This window comes from Dryobates pubescens, chromosome 2, assembly GCF_014839835.1.
Source record: "Dryobates pubescens isolate bDryPub1 chromosome 2, bDryPub1.pri, whole genome shotgun sequence".
Lineage (NCBI taxonomy): Eukaryota > Metazoa > Chordata > Aves > Piciformes > Picidae > Dryobates > Dryobates pubescens.
This window is the reverse complement of record NC_071613.1, coordinates 30,607,517-30,624,648: the sequence shown is the minus strand read 5'-3', so window position 1 is coordinate 30,624,648 and position 17,132 is coordinate 30,607,517. Positions and strand designations below refer to the sequence as shown.

Below are 17,132 nucleotides of genomic sequence, written 5' to 3'. Positions count from 1 at the left end.
CAATTTTTTGAAAAGCTATTTGATTAAACACCAAGAAGGACTGAGTATTATTTGTTAATATGGAACACTGATCTATACAATGATCAGTTGCTTTAACATTACACCATGAAGCACAAGTCAAATATTTATCTGGCAATTATTACAGAGAAAACCAGCATACCAGAAACTCAAGAGCAGCCACCAGAATCCATACTTGCACTAGACTAATTTGTCAACTTCATCCCCAGTAACTGCCTCCTTCACTTGCAAGCACTCATGGTTTTGCCCACTCATTCACCTTCCTCTCCAGGGCTCATAATAATTATTAACATGCTACCTTTTTTCAATCCCAGAGAAGATACTAGTGGGCATACACAATCTGGTATTTTCCAACACACCATTCTTTAGGGCTGAATTTAGAACACGATGTTAACACAGGCTTATATACTCCAACTCTACAGAGGCAATTCCCTGATTTGGCCCAGGTTTTTAAAAGAAGGGACCCTGTTACCTCCAGCATCAAAACAGCAATGAGAAAACATTCAGAAGACAGATGTATTTAAATAAAAAAACCAAACATACATCTCCTGCAAAGTGCTATTCAGCCTTCATCTTATGGACCAATATTCTGCATACTAGCATTATTTTTATAAGTTAAACTAAGTATGGTTGTGCCACAATTAATTTCCAAGTACAATATAAAAAGCTATTGTATTAAGGTAGGCATAGCAAAACCAGTTAATTTCAAAGTATCAGCACAGTATAAAAACCTCTTGTAGTAATACAGTAATCCATTCTAGACCACAAAGTGTTTTCAGTGGCACAACAGAAAGCAGGCATATGCAAGTGTTTCAAGGGGATTTTTGTATTTTGGAACACTAGGGATTACTATAACCACACAACAGGCATTTAATCACTTCCAGAACAAAGGCTGTTTGTCTAGGCAAGGCAGTATCATAGGTATGTACCAATCACCAAAAGCTAAGGTAATTGTGTAATGGAACATTTCCAGCAAAACTTGATCTCAACCCAGAGGGTTCTTTCAGGTTGCTCTCCCTCCCATCCGTGTGAGGGGAGAGGGGCCTGTGTTAACCCAGGACAGTTACACTAGTCCTCTTCGTATAAAAAGCTCACAATCTAATATAACATAGCACAGCTACCAACATATCACATCACTATCTCAAGTATATTAATAAAAAAAGCCAAAAGCAACACCTCCCAAACCTTCAAAACATATTTAGAAACGTTTTTATTCAAACCTAGTTCTTCAATCATTTAAAAACATGAACAGTATTACATTATTACAGTGTAGCATACGCAACATTTCAGCTGAAAGACATTCTTGGAACAAGTAAGACAATTCTGTAATGAAGCATGGGCAGAGGATCAGAAAAAAATGCTTCAGCGAACACACAAATTGGTTGCTAACAAGTATTTTAGGGAGGAATAAAGGAACAGAAGAAAGCTCTGCTGGAGGATCAATGGGACTTCACCTGAGGCAGGTCCAAACCCAACACTAATACTAACCAGGAATGAGGATATTGACTTTATTCAGCTGAATCAGCCCACTTCTTTATACTTAACCACCCAGCCTTTTGATCTCAGCTCCCACATTAACTTTCAGTGCTTTGCAACTGATCACCACCACATGTCACTTTGAAGCAGAGGAATCTCCTCCTCTGAACAGAAAGGAAAGCATTGTGATTAATAGCAAGGTATTAAAAACAGACCAGGTTACAGGAAAAAGGAGGCAGATGTGATGCCCCATTAGAAATCACAGTTACATATAATTTACTTTCAATTAAATTATACTCTCAAGCAAAAGCATGAAAGCTTTTTTATTTAATTCTTCAGATCATATTCATTTCACTGGTTCAAAAGCATTCTTGGATTTCTGTAGCATTTATGCAAATCTAAACCATGGTCCAAAAAGAGGCTGGGTGTTGTTTAGTTTTATACTGCCAGTAATATAGTTATGCTGCTGCAGATTTGTGAATGAGTTAGCAGCTTCCACAGCCTTACTAGTGCCCTGCACTTATATCAGGACAAGAGCAGGGACATACTACTGTCTCTAAAACAATTATTTGGAGCACAGACAAGGCAACTTTTACTAAGCCAGTTTTCCTAATCACAGATAGCTAAAAGGTAATGAATGGTGACAAATGAAGGCCTGCATAATACCAAGGGTGCTTCTTCATTACATGCAAAAGAGCAAGATTTTTCCTACTGTGCTCTCAGCTTTCCCTGTTCTTTAATGAAGAATGCCCTTTGAAAAGAGAAAAAAAAAGGGGGGGGGGGGAGGGAAAAAAAAACACCACACCAAGAAAGTGAAGTGCAGAAAGTGCAACATATAAGGAAAAGCCATGGTACCATACAGTGTCTTCAGAAACATCTATAGCAACTGTACCAACAGCTGCTCATTATCCAACTTCAGTTACATGACAACTGCCCCAAAGCTGATGATAGCCCCCGCTACAAGCCAGCAATGTCCCCACTTCAACGCTTCTGTATTGGCAAAAGGGCAACTCAACAGCAAAATCGACCAACTAAATCAAGAATTCAGCAGCTACATGTTACTATCCTCTATTCATACAAACTTATGATCTGTCCATGCATCAAGCCAAGATACAAGGAGGCATTAGGAAATTAATCTGACATTTTCCTCCAGCCTAAGAAGCAGCTGCTATGTTTTAACGCTGTGATAATTATTCTTGTTAAATGACAGATCATTGACTACTTTTGTTACAACTGACACATTTTCATCCCTAATACTTAATTATTTTCTTCTTCCTAGAAGTTCAGAACTAGCAGTTTAACAGAATCTAATATCAAAATTTCAATTCAGGAAGAAATGTTAATACTTCAGTAATGCAAAAGTTGGTTTAGAAACAGAATCCAGAAGATTTAGTTACACAATTCCAATGGTCTGTGCCAAAGCAGCCAGCATCATCACTGGCACAGAACACACTTCATAAAGTCACAAAGCTTTCATTGCACAATTATAATTGAAAGACTCTTAACCGATTCTTAGAGTCAACCAAAAAAAAAAATTCCACATAAAATGATCCCTGTTTCATTAACATATATTCTATAGGCTTTCTGCTTATTTGTCTAGAAATAGATTCTAGCAGAGTCCTATTGAAGAAAAATCCACCAAGTATTTCAGAGAATTAATTTCCAAACTGGCAATACCATTATGTATACAGTAACAACCACTGTATGAAGTTCTGTTAAACCACAACTTCAAAGGCTTCCTGAACTTGTCCAGATCTAGAATACATAGAATAAACCAGGTTGGAAGAGACCTTCAAGATCATCGCGTCCAACCCATCAACCAATCCAACACCACCTAAACAACTAACCCATGGCACCAAGCACCCCATCAAGTCTTCTCCTGAAAACCTCCAATGACGGCAACTCCACCACCTCCCCCAGCAGCCCATTCCAATGGGCAATCACTCTCTCTGTATAGAACTTTTTCCTAACATCCAACCTAAACCTCCCCTGGCGCAGCCTGAGACTGTGTCCTCTTGTTCTGGTACTGGCTGCCTGGGAGAAGAGACCAACATCTGTCTGTCTACAACCTCCCTTCAGGTAGTTGTAGAGAGTAATAAGGTCACCCCTGAGTCTCCTCTTCTCCAGGCTAAGCAACCCCAGCTCCCTCAGCCTCTCCTCATAGGGCAGGTGTGTAGATGGAAAAATAAAATGTAAATCAGACAGCAGGGACTGCTAAAGACAGGAGTTCATCTATACTACTGTCACTCTCTGGACTGTGGTGTTTACCCATGTCCTGAAAGCATCTGTGTGAAACAACATTGCAAACTTAAGTCACTTTCTAAAGACAAGCTGTTTAGTCATCCTTTTGAGTACATTCATTGTACTCCAAACAATAAGCTAGCTTATAAAAGACAGACATCATCATACCTATGGTTTTTATTAAAGAAGCCATGACTGAGCTGCCACATGCTGAACTTTACAATGGAAATATACTTTGACCTCACCTCCTTGCCAATCCCCTTGGGAGATTCAGGTGAAGGGGCAGACAGAAACCAAAGAAAGTTTAGCTGCAATGAAAGTCACAAGATTATCATGGAACCACTTCCAGTACCAAAATCCCAGGCACTTCACTACCTTCATCAGTGAATACCTCTCTGGTTGCAGACTTCAAAAAGGTACAAGTGGCTATGCATAGATTCTTTGAATTGCCTGTTGAACTTGGGCTACTTTTCAAATTTGCCTTTAAAGAACTACTCAAAAAGAAAAGATAACCTTAAATTGTAAAATATACAACCTGAAGCAATACATGCAGGATTTTCTTATTTTAAGACACTAAAGCAAATTACAAAAAAAATGAAGTAATAATAAAAGGAATTTTAAAGCAGATAAAAGATTAACAAAACAAAAAAACCCAAAAAAGGCAGCTTAGTCATCTGGTTGCAAACAGGAATTATACCCCTTAACCCCAGAGCACTTTCACATGCAGGAACGGTTTCTTAAAAATGAAGTCCTGTACTCTAGGTGAAGTGTGATGCAAGAGTTAATGAGACACAGCTCATACAAATGAACGACAGTATCTCTAGATGATAGGGTCTGTAGGTTTATACTGTTCAGGACTTACAGGACTTTCCAATTTCCATTCTCCCTGAACTAAATTTTGTACAGGAGTATTCAAGAACACTAATCTTGCCATCAGAAAGGACCACATAACATCTGACAAGGCTGCAAAATGTATCTAATGGAGTCCCTCAGGGGTCAGTACTGGGACCAGTGCTGTTCAATATATTCATCAACGACCTGGATGAGGGCACCAAGTGCACTGTCAGCAAGTTTGCTGATGACCAAACTGGCTGGAGTGGCTGACACACCAGAGGATTGTGCTGCCATTCAGCAGGACTAGGACAGGCTGGAGAGTTGGGCATGAAGAAATTTAAAAGTTCAGCGAGGGCAAGTATAGAGTCTTAGACCTGGGAAAGAGCAACTCCATGTACCAGTATAGACTGGAGACTGACCTGCTGGAGAGCAGTGAAGGGGAAAAGGACCTGGGAGTTCTAGTGGATGGACGGTTGACCATGAGCCAGCAATGTGCTCTTGTGGCCAAGGCGGCCAACGATATCCTGGGTTGTATTAGAAGGGGTGTGGTCAGTAGGTCGAGAGAGGTTCTCCTCCCTCTCTACTCTGCCCTGGTGAGGCCACACATGGAATATTGTGTCCAGTTCTGGGCCTCTCAGTTCAAGGACAGGGAACTACTTGAACGAGTCCAGCACAGAGCCACAATAATGATGAAGGATCATCTTCCTTACAAGGAGAGACTGAAGGAGCTGAGGCTCTTCATTTTGGACAAGAGGAGACTAAGGGGTGACCTCATTAAACCCCATGTTTATAAATATGTAAAGGATGAATGCCAAGAGGATGGAGCCAGGCTCTTTGTGATGCCCAATGACAGGATAAGGGGCAATGGGTAGAAGTTGAGGCATAGGAAGTTCCATGGAAACAGAAGGAAGAATTACTTCACTCTGAGGGTGACAGAACACCGGAACAGGCTGCCCAGGGGGTTTGCGAAGTCTCCCGCCCTGGAGATATTCACGACCCACCTGGATGAGTTCATGTGTGACCTGGTATAGGTGATCCTGCTTTGGCAGGGGGGGTTGGACTCTCTCAAGGTCCCTTTCAGCCCTTCACATTCTGTGAATCTCTTTAACAGAAAAAATGCTGAGAGCTTTTCACATAGCAAGTAGACATTTTAGTATTGGTGAGCACAGCAAGCCTGCTGTAGTTCAAGAAGGTTATCTTCAAAAGTGACTGGAAAAGACTGACAATACAGATAACTTTTTTAAAAATGAAGCTTCCATTAACATCCCCAAAAGAACAGAACTTCTAACATTAGTATATACTATTTTGTACACACTCTGCTTCACACGCTAAGAACAGTTTTAGCTTCTACTGGCAGCTGAAGGATCAACACTTTTGTAATGTATGTCGAAAGAAATCAAAAACTGAGAGAAGATGCATGGCACAGTAACAAGGTGCTCTTCAAAATGGTTATTCTTATTTAGTGACAAGCATTCAACATGCATCTCTACAGTTGATTGAAGCAGTCATGGAAAAGCATTCACACTAAACCCTGTACAACAGTTTTCTTACTCAAATTTCACAGTATGCAAACTGCTTTATCTTCTTGCTGAACAAAGCATTAAATGCCATACATATCTAATTTGAGACCTACTTAATATTTTTATTGAAGGAAAAAGTTAAAAAGCCACTGTGGTTTGTAAAGGATATGCACAAAGCACCTGGAATATAGCTACTTTTCAGGAGATATTAACTTTCATCTAATTATTCTAGTATTCCAGAAATGCTATTTCTGACTGAAGTAGACAGAAAATTCTACATACCTCAAAGCCAAGTCTATCTTTCTCTTTCCAAAAACAGAAATGTGTAACCTTCTTATCCCAAAATTCATCTGGCTTTACTACACAAACAAGTGATACCTCAGCTGGAACAACATTCTGTAAAACAAAAGGAAAAAGTGAAAGTCAGGATTAAACCTTCATTTACCACAGAACTGAATTCCATTAACATGTCATCATCTATTCAAGAACTGAAAATTTACAGACAGAAATTAAACTAAGTCTGCTGCATCAACATTACATGTCAGTTCCACCATGCTTTGGAGGCAATTGCACTAAATTTCATCACAAAACTGTGTCAGAACTGAAAATAAAAATCTAACCTCTTCATTCCCAGTCCTGAGGCCTAACCATTAGTCCATGCTACATTAGTACATAAAAACATTGATTATTCTCTAGATTTAATTTATGGCATTTTGTTAAAAAAAAAAGTAAGGAAGACGTTCTCAACCAATGTCATACACTATGTAAAATGAAAAAGTAATCATAAGAGTTAGAAAAAAACTGTACACTTTGTTATTAAGTCACATGTCAAGATTGTGTTCTATTTGTCTAGTACATATTGCTTAGACTACAATGAAAAGGCTTAATAGAACATTTCACTATATTAATGCATAAAAGTATTACCAGAAAAACATTTCTCAGCCTAAAGTAGTAATTTCATCATCATTTCATAAAGTTGATTTTATGTTGTCACACTAAATGTAGATCAAGGAACAGAGACTCTTGATTACTCCTAAGTCATCAGCTATAGCAATAAGCAACAGTTAGATAATCACAGTACAGACAAAGGTGACACAAAATACAGGATTTCTCTTCAAATACCTCATCTCATTCTCACACCATGTCAATGGATATGCACAAACTATTTAAAAGTAGACAGTATTTCTGTTGCAGAAGTGTAAGTCTGATGACCAGCCAGCACCTTTGAGAGCTACAGGTGTCCGAGCAGAAAGAAATTTCAAGTGGTCTGCACAAGTGATCAATTTACATAGGAAAATCTTCCTTTAATGGTTCAAGTTAGGTACAGATATGCAGCTCATGTTTCTGCAGGTTTCTGTCAGGAAGCATGCTGATGGGAAGCCAGTGAAATCTGAGCACAGGCAGATAGATACCTTCACCAGTAGCTGAAGTTCTCACTAAATGTCACAACTGCACATCAGCTAACATGAAGGTTCAGACAAGATCACAATCAAAACATAGTGGATCCAATCATTATAACTCCATTAATAGGAATGCATTCTTAGGCAAGGTGAAAGACACCTTGAAATGGGCTTAAAAACCCAGGAGCAATAATGAGCCAAAAGGACAACAAAACAAATTTGTTTTGTATTTAACACACTTTGAGGCTTCATCTATGAGGAAAACTGCTCTGATAAAGCTAAGTCATCTGTGCAATAAGAAAGGAAGTAGTCCAAGTTCTTTAATCTACTCAGGAGTGCTGTAATTTGTATTTTCTTTGACTATCAAGACCAGAAAATAACCTACCATATTTAGCAGAAATAAGACTTCATTGTAACCCCACAGCTCTGAAAAGCTCAAGTAATAAAGTTGCTATGAATTTCTTTAATTGAGAATTGCCACTTTTTTCCATCTCCTACTTGGTATAGCAATAATAATTTTTGACTGGGAGTGCTACACACAACAAAGTCAACAATAGCCAATTCCAATGGAAAGCAAGTAGTACAGCACATTGATTCCATCAGCACCTGCTCAGCTGCACTATCGGAATGAGCTGCTGTCCTGCAGACATTCAGGCTACTCACAGTAGAAGTCTATTTCTGTATTTAACTAAAACTCTGTTTTAACTTGTGAGGTATATCATCTGCTTTTCAGACTGTTTCTTCTTGCACAGAACTCCATCACAGAACCAGTTTGCTGTTTTTTAAGACCATTAATTGTCTATTTCTCAATTAAGACATTACTGCCTCTACAATGACACAGCTATCAGGTTCAACTCTAAGAATGCCCAAATATGAATGTATAAAATTTTCTTTACCTGCAGCATTAACACAACCGTCTTGACCACATTCCATTGTGATTTTCTGCCATCCACTATCACAGTAAATCCTCTAGCTTTACACTTCTCACTAAAAGAAGAAAAACACTTAGAAAAAAATAAAATTCATGGACAAGTGTCATATCACAATAATGTTGATCTTTGCTACATAGTTTGTTTATCAAAATACTGTCTTATAAGCGTTAAGTTTATTCATTCAGAAATCACTTTTAATTTTAACACAAGAACATTAACAGATATTTCAAACTACAACTTTGCAGTTTCATAAGGAAGACAAAGATGTCAGTTTTCATACTCTTACTTGTGAATTGGTGCAGATTTAGGAATACAGTTATGTATCACCTGATACATGTCCAAGCAGGAAGCCTTTTAAACATGCTTATGTTTCTTTCCTGAACATATAGAAAATTGCAGTGCACAAAAAGCCTCTACAAGGACAATGGCTTTGCACGTGGATCTCCAAGAAAGAATACTATAAACTAACACAATCTCTTTTTTTTCTAAGGTTTGAGTCTGTGTATCCTAAAAAAATACAAAAAACACACCACCACCCACCCAAACAAACGAAAAACTCCAATCTGCTGAAAACAGCTGCAAAACCAAAAATTCAAAATGTACTTCTACTTCAGTACCAAATAAGAGAAAGTTGTGAATAGTTTCTTCACGCCTTGTGTATTCCCACAATGACCTCTCCATCTTGTTTCTAACTGATACTTGAAACAAGCTGCTGACAACAGCTGGGCAGTGTTCAATGGTGGCAGCAACCTCTGGACATCAACTGCTGGGAAGCATTAGCTCCTCAAAACCAGCACAGCAGCCAAAAGAGGGCATGGAATTGCGCCCATAATTTTTGCATTAGTTAACACATTAGATACATTGTCTCAGGTTGAAATTTTTGTGCCCAGCAATGTTATGAGTAGCTAAAATCCTTAACATTTACATGGAGTAGAAAAGGATTATCATCTTCAGCACACAAATCTGCAATTACCAAACAATGCCATTTCTGTGATTTCCACAGCTTTAGAAAAAACAAAGTAATTTTCATGTAACAGTATGCTTTACACCAAGAAATTTAACTGTTAATGTTTGAGCTGAACTTCATCAGGTATAGATGGAAAACAAACCTACCTTGGAATTTTAAAAAAGGGGTGAAACCTCACCTTACTAGGCTATTTAGGGGAAAAAAAATGCAAAGTAGGCTGCCAATTCAAACATGCTTTTGTTTTTAAGGAACTTCTAAGATCACACTCAATTTTTATGGAAGCCCTCTGAACATCCAGGCTTTATGCATGCAACATTTAATCAGAAAAAAAAAATAATCAAAAGGCACACTACTACTACTTTTAAAAACTATTATTACAGCATACTAAGAGATGACTTCCTTAGGCTCAGTGAAATTTAGCAATATCAGCATCTGTTCTTCTCTACTACTAAAACTATTAAAAACCCCAAAAGACTCAAACAAGAAGCCATATTCAAAAGTAAGCCACCACTTCTGAAAAGTCCAGGCAACACAAACAAGTTTTTGCATAAAAGTTTGGTTTTTTCCAATTAAAAACAGAAAAAGTTACTTTGTGATTTAAGCCACAATACAAAGAATATAACAAAGTAAGCAAACTCTAGCATACATGACAACAGTTTAACATTGCTATTTTTATTTTTCCTGGATTCTGAAAAGGTTTCCCCAGAATCTGATAATTTTAAATAGCATCAAAGAAAGACATAACAGTAACTCTGAACACTAAGAATAAGTCATCTTAAGTTTTAGGAAAGCTTTACAGACAGATACATACTCTTCAAACCACCCCCCACAAAGAAATTTTACTCAAGACAGTCTAAACAGTTACACCTCTCAAATATTGGACACAATTTTCAGAACAGCTATAGTTATGATATACACCACACTAACTGCATTAGAAGTTGGACGAGGCTGGACGAGGCTCTGGCCAGCCTGATCTAGTGTGGGGTGTCCCTGCCCATGGCAGGGGGGGTGGAACTAGATGATCCTTGTGGTCCCTTCCAACCCTGACTGATACTATGATGATACTAAGTGAAATACACTATGTTATCCTGCACATAGAACTTGAGAGGGAAAAGTAACATTAATGTCTCTTGGACAGCTATCTAGCTTTGGGACAACACACCTCCCCACACTCCTCTTTACTTCAAGCAGTATTATTTTTCAAATAGTCCTTTAAAAAAGTATTTTTGGAGCAAAGAAAGGCAAGCTCCTAAGCCAAACTATTTGTATTTCTCACTTAAAAACAACATGCAAAGATAAACAACAGTGATTTTTTTCCTGTACGGCCACAAAGTTGAGGTCATTTTTTCCATGACTGACAAAGAATATTAAAGCAGAAACGCTGAATTTCACTTTCAGATTTTGCAGTTTGTATGGAGCAAAGAATACTTCAGTTGTATTTTCAGTTGTTTTTACATTAACATATGTAAAAACATACACCAGGATGAGACTGGAATAATTAACACTTGCTAGAACAAGAACACTGTTCCATAACTATGGCCAGCCCTTAATTCAACAGGATGGCATGTGCTGATACCTTTTGGGATTTTCATCACTTCACAAAAGACAAGATGTCTAAAACCCCCTAAGACTTCTATGACTAAAATATTGTGCAAAACACTCATATAGCTATTGGTGTTTTACCTGTAAGGAACCTAAGTTTACTCTCTGCTTTTCTCCCCAATCAGAATTTTTTTTACAGTCTTAACTACAAATAAATTGTATCAATGAATTGTGTTTTGAAAACATTTAAGATTGCAATAAGACAAGCACATCAAACAATTTCTGTTTAAATTGTTCCTGTTTCCAGAAAAGGAATTCAAATGGATACAAAAGCAATCATTTATCCAAAAGGCATCTCTCTTTTTTTATAATCCATGATAAAGATCCATCTCCAGATCCTAAGAAAAAAATGCAGTGAACTAAGCTAGGACCAAGAACTGACACTGTAAGCTTGCAGGGTTACATGCACAGAAATTAATAAACAATGATTTTACAGCAAGATCTGGATGACAGATACTCATCATCGTTCAGCACAGTTCAGCAGTACCCTCACATTACATCTGAGGTGCTCACTAACTTCTGTAAGACTTCAAATGTTTTCAGACTCAGTGCACGGTTAAGCATTACAAGCTATAAATACTAGGCACATAGCTAAGAAAGAAGAGGAAGCTTTTTTTAACTTCAGTCAATGCTTCATTAATTTACATATTAATTTAAGTGAACATTTTTTAAAAATTATCAAAGATATCCCAAGGAAGGAGTGTGGAAATACACACACATAAAAAAGAAACAATAAATCCAGATATAAAGAATAAAAGGACGTATACAAGCATTACTAGATATCCCTTAGTTCATTTGTTTATAGATTTCTGTTCTAATTCAGTCAGACATTACCACATTTTAAATAAACATTTATGTGAAGTCAATTTGGTATTGAAAGGCAATTAGAAAGAAAAAACAATTTAAAAATCCCCTCCAACCATGAAAAATAAGGCAGCCCTGAACAAAATGCCTTTGAAATCACCTTGGGATACTTAGAAGATAGTCTAGTGTGACACTCAGTTCATCCATACTTGTCTGTTCAAGGCATAATGGAATTGTCAGAATGAGGCCACTTCTTCTGTCCTTCCCTCCTGTTTCGGGGGGAAAAAGTCATTAGAAGGGTAATGTAATGGCTTAAGGTAAATTAAATATTTTGTAGCTACATACATCTTAAAAGTAATCTTTAAAGTTGCTGTGAATATCACAATTGACATTTCACCTCTCGGTTTTGAAGATTCATTCACCACGTCAAGATCTATGCTCTGAAGCCTGAAATATCACCTGTAGCTGTCATTGTTTCTTTATCTAACAGTTTCAGTATAACACAAATCAAGTTGTCCAGAAGCATTACTTGTGCATACATCGGTTATTTTGTTTAAAAGTACCTCCTAGACCATCTACATTATCAGCCTCTCAGAAACTTGGTACATTCCCAAGATAAGCATCTACCCAGCAGTTCCAACTGGAATACAACACTTCCCAGGAACAGACTACACAAAGGAGGATCTTGTACCACAGAAGCTATCCACTGCACATACCTTGAATTTCTAGCTCATTCATCAAACATGCAAGATTTCCAGACCCAATTACAAACCCAACAGTCACCTCACCATTAAGATTAGTATTTCAAAACAATTGTTTTTATCTCCACATGCAATCCTTCAGGTAAATGTTATGCAAACATATAAAAACAACAACAGGAAAAAATATAATTAAAAGTCTCTGCAATGGTACAATTTATTTAATAAATTTTTTTAAAAACATTGTTAAAAACTTATATTTTCTCTTCTGGCCTTCTGAAAGATGGAATTTTGAGTCACATAGTTCTGAACCAGTAACCTAAATGGATCTGGACTAAATTCTTAATCAGAGCTTAAATGGACAAGACAACATGAAAAATTGATATTGACAGAGGTCCCCAAAAGGGTCAGTCGTCAAGTGCTGCAGAGTGAAGGATATCAAATGTGCAACTAACTCTGTTATCACCCTATGTCCAAGTACAGACACATCACCGGTGATCTTTTGAAGACAGAAGGCCTTGAGACCAAAACGTTCACCCCTAAATAGTTGCTAACTCCTCCAAAGGCATCCTTGACTTCTTTCCACTGAATTTGGAGCAACTCATAGGTCTTATAGTCATCATCTTGAGAAAACAATCTTATCTGCTGTTTTTTACTCTCTGCTCTTTAATCTTTTTGTGTCTATAACCAACAAAAAGAGGGCCTTTAATTTCAAATCCCAATCAAATAATTTGTTGGAGGTTAACTGGAAGGAAAGTATGAAAAGTGGGTAAGGGGAATTTGCACATGAAGCAAAGAACATTAACAAACCCAGATATATTCCAGAAGGATATTGTGCTTAAGTTTATGGCTTATTATATCATTACTTCAGTCTTTTTAAACATTTGGAGATTTTTTTTTCCTAATTTTTTTTTTTTTTAAACTAACACCCATCTCTATACTAAACCAGTTTGCATAATCAGGAGTAGCTGAAAGCCTTTCCAATTTTATTCAATATTTTAGAATAAGTTATAATAAATTAGCTATTTTATTAAAAGATAATACCAGAGCCATCCAAGGACATGTAAGGAGGTAATTACTAAAGAATTTTCTCTGTATTTTAGAAAAATTGTACAGAGATAACAATAACCTCTGCTTTCAGGTTACAAATAAGCATAATAAATTTCCATAACCTGAGAAAGAATACCTTTATTCTTGTTATTCACATGAATAAAGCCATTCAATCATGGTTTGCCTTCATAAAGTTATTTAATGTTGGTAGAAGTAAAGTTCAATCTAATCAGCAAGAACAACTTTTCACAGAATAGTAACAGCTGTGCAGAAATAGGACAAAAGCATAGGAGCACAGTAATGCTTGCAGATGGATAAACATACACTGACATCATAATTCCCTCCATCCATTAGAGATGCAAGCAAGATAATGAAAAAATGCGGTTTGTTTACACAACATATGGTAGCATCTTAATTGCAATAGTTGTTTTTCCTCTTTGTTTCCAAAGCTGTGCAAACTCCCCAAAAAGCATTAAATATCCACCAATGCACACACAGTTTCCATATCTTCATAATGGACCTACTATTCCAACTTGCACATTGCAATAGTTGTTCTCTTCCATTTTGCTTTTTTCAGGATAGAATTGTTGCTGGAAAACAGCAATGGGCTTTTAAATATCTGCATTTCCAAACAAAAGAATTAAAGAGCAGTGCTATATGAGTGAGAACAAATGGACAGAAACTAAGAAAATCCCAGTTTAAAGCAAGTCATTTATAAATTGTCCATCCTTCTCTGTTTCTGAATGGCAGGGGGAAGAAAAGAGAAAGGAAAAACAGCTCATTGCTTTAAAAACTGGACTTCCGTTCTCACCTGCACACTTGGGAGTGAAAAAATACTTTGTCTCCACTTGCTACACTGCTTAGTGAGCACACATAACACCCAGAGTTTGGGGATGCAGAGTAGTAATACTTCAGAAGCCATACTGATTCAGTGGTAGCTTAACAGCCACCATCTCTCAGTAAGAATAAAACATTATAAATAAATAAAGCCTTTTATTAGGTGTTCAGGCATCATCTGATCTTTCCTTATCCATAGGCAATCATCAGAGAACAGAGGGTAGCAGTTTTTAGGAATATAGAAAATAAATTTGTTGAAACTAAAATCTGCAACTGTCAGGTTTAACAAAGGGTTACACACTGTGAAATAGAACTGTGAAAAAGTTACTGGAATAAAGAAACACTGTCAGAAGTTTTAATAAAAATTTAAACCACAAACTGAACAGAACTTGGCGCTTAAACTGAGCGAGTCTGTGATAGGAAAGTAAGAAAATAAGAGGTTATTTCTGGAGGAAAGAGTAGAAAAACTACCTTGAACCAGCTCTGAGTCCTAAATTCCAGGCCCTATAGCAGCAGCTCAAGACTCCAGTGTATATGGTATTTGTAAGAACTGTATCTAATGCTTCCTCTACCTCTCTACGCACAAACTTCTGAGTTCAGCTTTCCCCCATGGCTGGGGAGGGAAGGGTTTGCAGAAAACCACATTTTCTTCTTGCATTATAGCAAGTTAGTCTTGCCACAGCTGATTCCTAACTGGAAGGGACATGCTCTCTTCAAAATTACATCTGGATTCATGAGACAAAACACCTCCCCCCATAGAAGTAATTGAGTATTACTAGTAGTTCATGTTTTCTTTACAAAAACTTCAAAGTCTCCAGTGTTGAATGGGGTCTAACAAAAGCAAGTTCAGCATTGGCACTTGAAGCGGCATTTGCTGAACCACCACCACCAAAAATAAATTAAACAATAAACAATACAAAACAAACAAACCAACCCCAAACCACAACAACAAAAAAAACACACAACAAAAACCACCAAGCACAACAAAACCCCAAAAGCTATAATCTCCTGGCATTTCACAAAAAGACCACAGTAATTATCTAAATTATTCAGTTTCATGACCAGTCATCTTGTCTCCCAACTGACAGGTTTTTCCCCCAGCTTGTAAACACCACGAGAAAAGATTCAAACATCTGTATTCTGCCTACACTGTGATTTTTACGCAGCATTCTTGCTTTGAAGCATATACACAGACTGGGCAAATATTCTGTCAACCTGCCACAGCGCACACACACCATAAGAAAAGGAAAAAAAAAAAACCAAACAACAGAAAACAAACCTAGGAGTTATCACCAATTCTTATCCTCAGTGTAAAATTATGACTGATAACTGATCTAGCTATCTAAGAACCACTAACTCAAAACTGTACTTCTAAAAGGAAATACTGGAAAAAAAACCCCATGAATGGGGCTTTAAAGGAATAGCAACTAAAATCACCAGTTAAGAACAAGTTTTCTTTGACCTTCATTGTGTGCAGCTCCTTTCTAAAAATTAAACATTGTATAAATATTTACCACTGCTTCCAGAATACAACGCTTAGTGAGATAAACCCCATGGCGTCATGAGTCTATGCATGGCAAACAATACCACCTTGTCTTACAAAATAGCGCTACACTCAGACTGAGTCTTTAGGCTTAGAATTAAATCTCAATAAAACCAAGAAAAATCAATTTGATGTGTGTTGTAACTCAGAAAGAGTGGCACAGTTTATTAAGTGCAAACATTTGATTTTAAGATAGAAACAAGAGCATCTCACACACAAAAAATAAGTAAATTTGCATTTAAGTGGTTATTTGGGTTTCTTGCCAAGCCAGTAGCTTGTCTATTTTTTCTCCCCTGCTATTTGTAATGACTTATCGGCATAGAAGCTACATAGACACAGATTTTAAATCTGAGGAGAAGACACTGCACCATTACAAACCATTCTGTTTTGCTTCCAGAAAAACAAGGTAGAGCTAACATTATTCGTACCAATTTAACTCAAAAATGACAAGAGACTTCAACATCGAAAACACAGGAGAGCACTTCCCTAAAAAAAATTATTTTTCTCTTGTTTTTAATTATTAATGTTTGCATTTATAAAACTGCTTTAAAATAAAATTGAAGAACTGGTTTCTGTGTCAAGTTCCTTCACCTACACTGAAGAACACTTAAAAGAATTACTGCATGAATCTTTATCATTCATTATAGTATCCATTAATATTATACAATTCCAAAAAGGTCAAATCTATTTAAAAATACATAAGCTGGAAAAGGTTACTAGCATTTAAACTGCCACTCAAATTAGATTCCACTAAGAACATCTACATTTCAGTATGTATCAGGCAGTTTTAATAGCAAATCAAAAACGCACTCTAGTTAATAAGAAGTTCCCATTGCAATATAATGCTGAACAATCAACATACTATGCATCTGCTACTACTGCAGAAGAAACTGCTCATTGTCTCAGGCTTTAATGTAAGCTGAGTTTGGAGGGTTTTTTCGTTTGTTTTAAAATAGGAATTGTTTGACTTGCAGTTCTTGGGGACTCTGGGCAAATTCAAAGCAAAACAGTTTCCATTAACAAAAAGTAACAGGTTTCACTTCAAGTGACCAGAGCAGGGTAAATCAGAATGATTAAAATAAACTATGACAACAATATTTATGGCACTACTTGTCAATCTGTAAAGTTGAGAAGTATTCTGCAAGTTACCTACCTACCCTAGAGTGGACAAACAAACACCCAGAGTCAACACAGCCATCTATGTCAGCAG

At 37.0% G+C, this 17,132-nt stretch overlaps 1 protein-coding gene across 4 annotated transcripts in view; it reads right to left on the bottom strand.

Moving 5' to 3' along the window:
- SESTD1 (SEC14 and spectrin domain containing 1) overlaps positions 1-17,132 on the bottom strand; it is a 54,252-nt gene that overhangs the window by 24,571 nt on the left and 12,549 nt on the right. For all 4 annotated transcript variants that reach the window (XM_054174014.1, XM_054174020.1, XM_054174027.1 and 1 more), the window contains 3 exons: positions 11,955-12,063; positions 8,386-8,476; positions 6,372-6,485 (listed from right to left, as the gene is read on the bottom strand). In XM_054174014.1, coding sequence (XP_054029989.1) covers positions 6,372-6,485; positions 8,386-8,476; positions 11,955-12,063 — 314 coding nt within the window. The remainder of the gene's footprint in view (positions 1-6,371; positions 6,486-8,385; positions 8,477-11,954; positions 12,064-17,132) is intronic.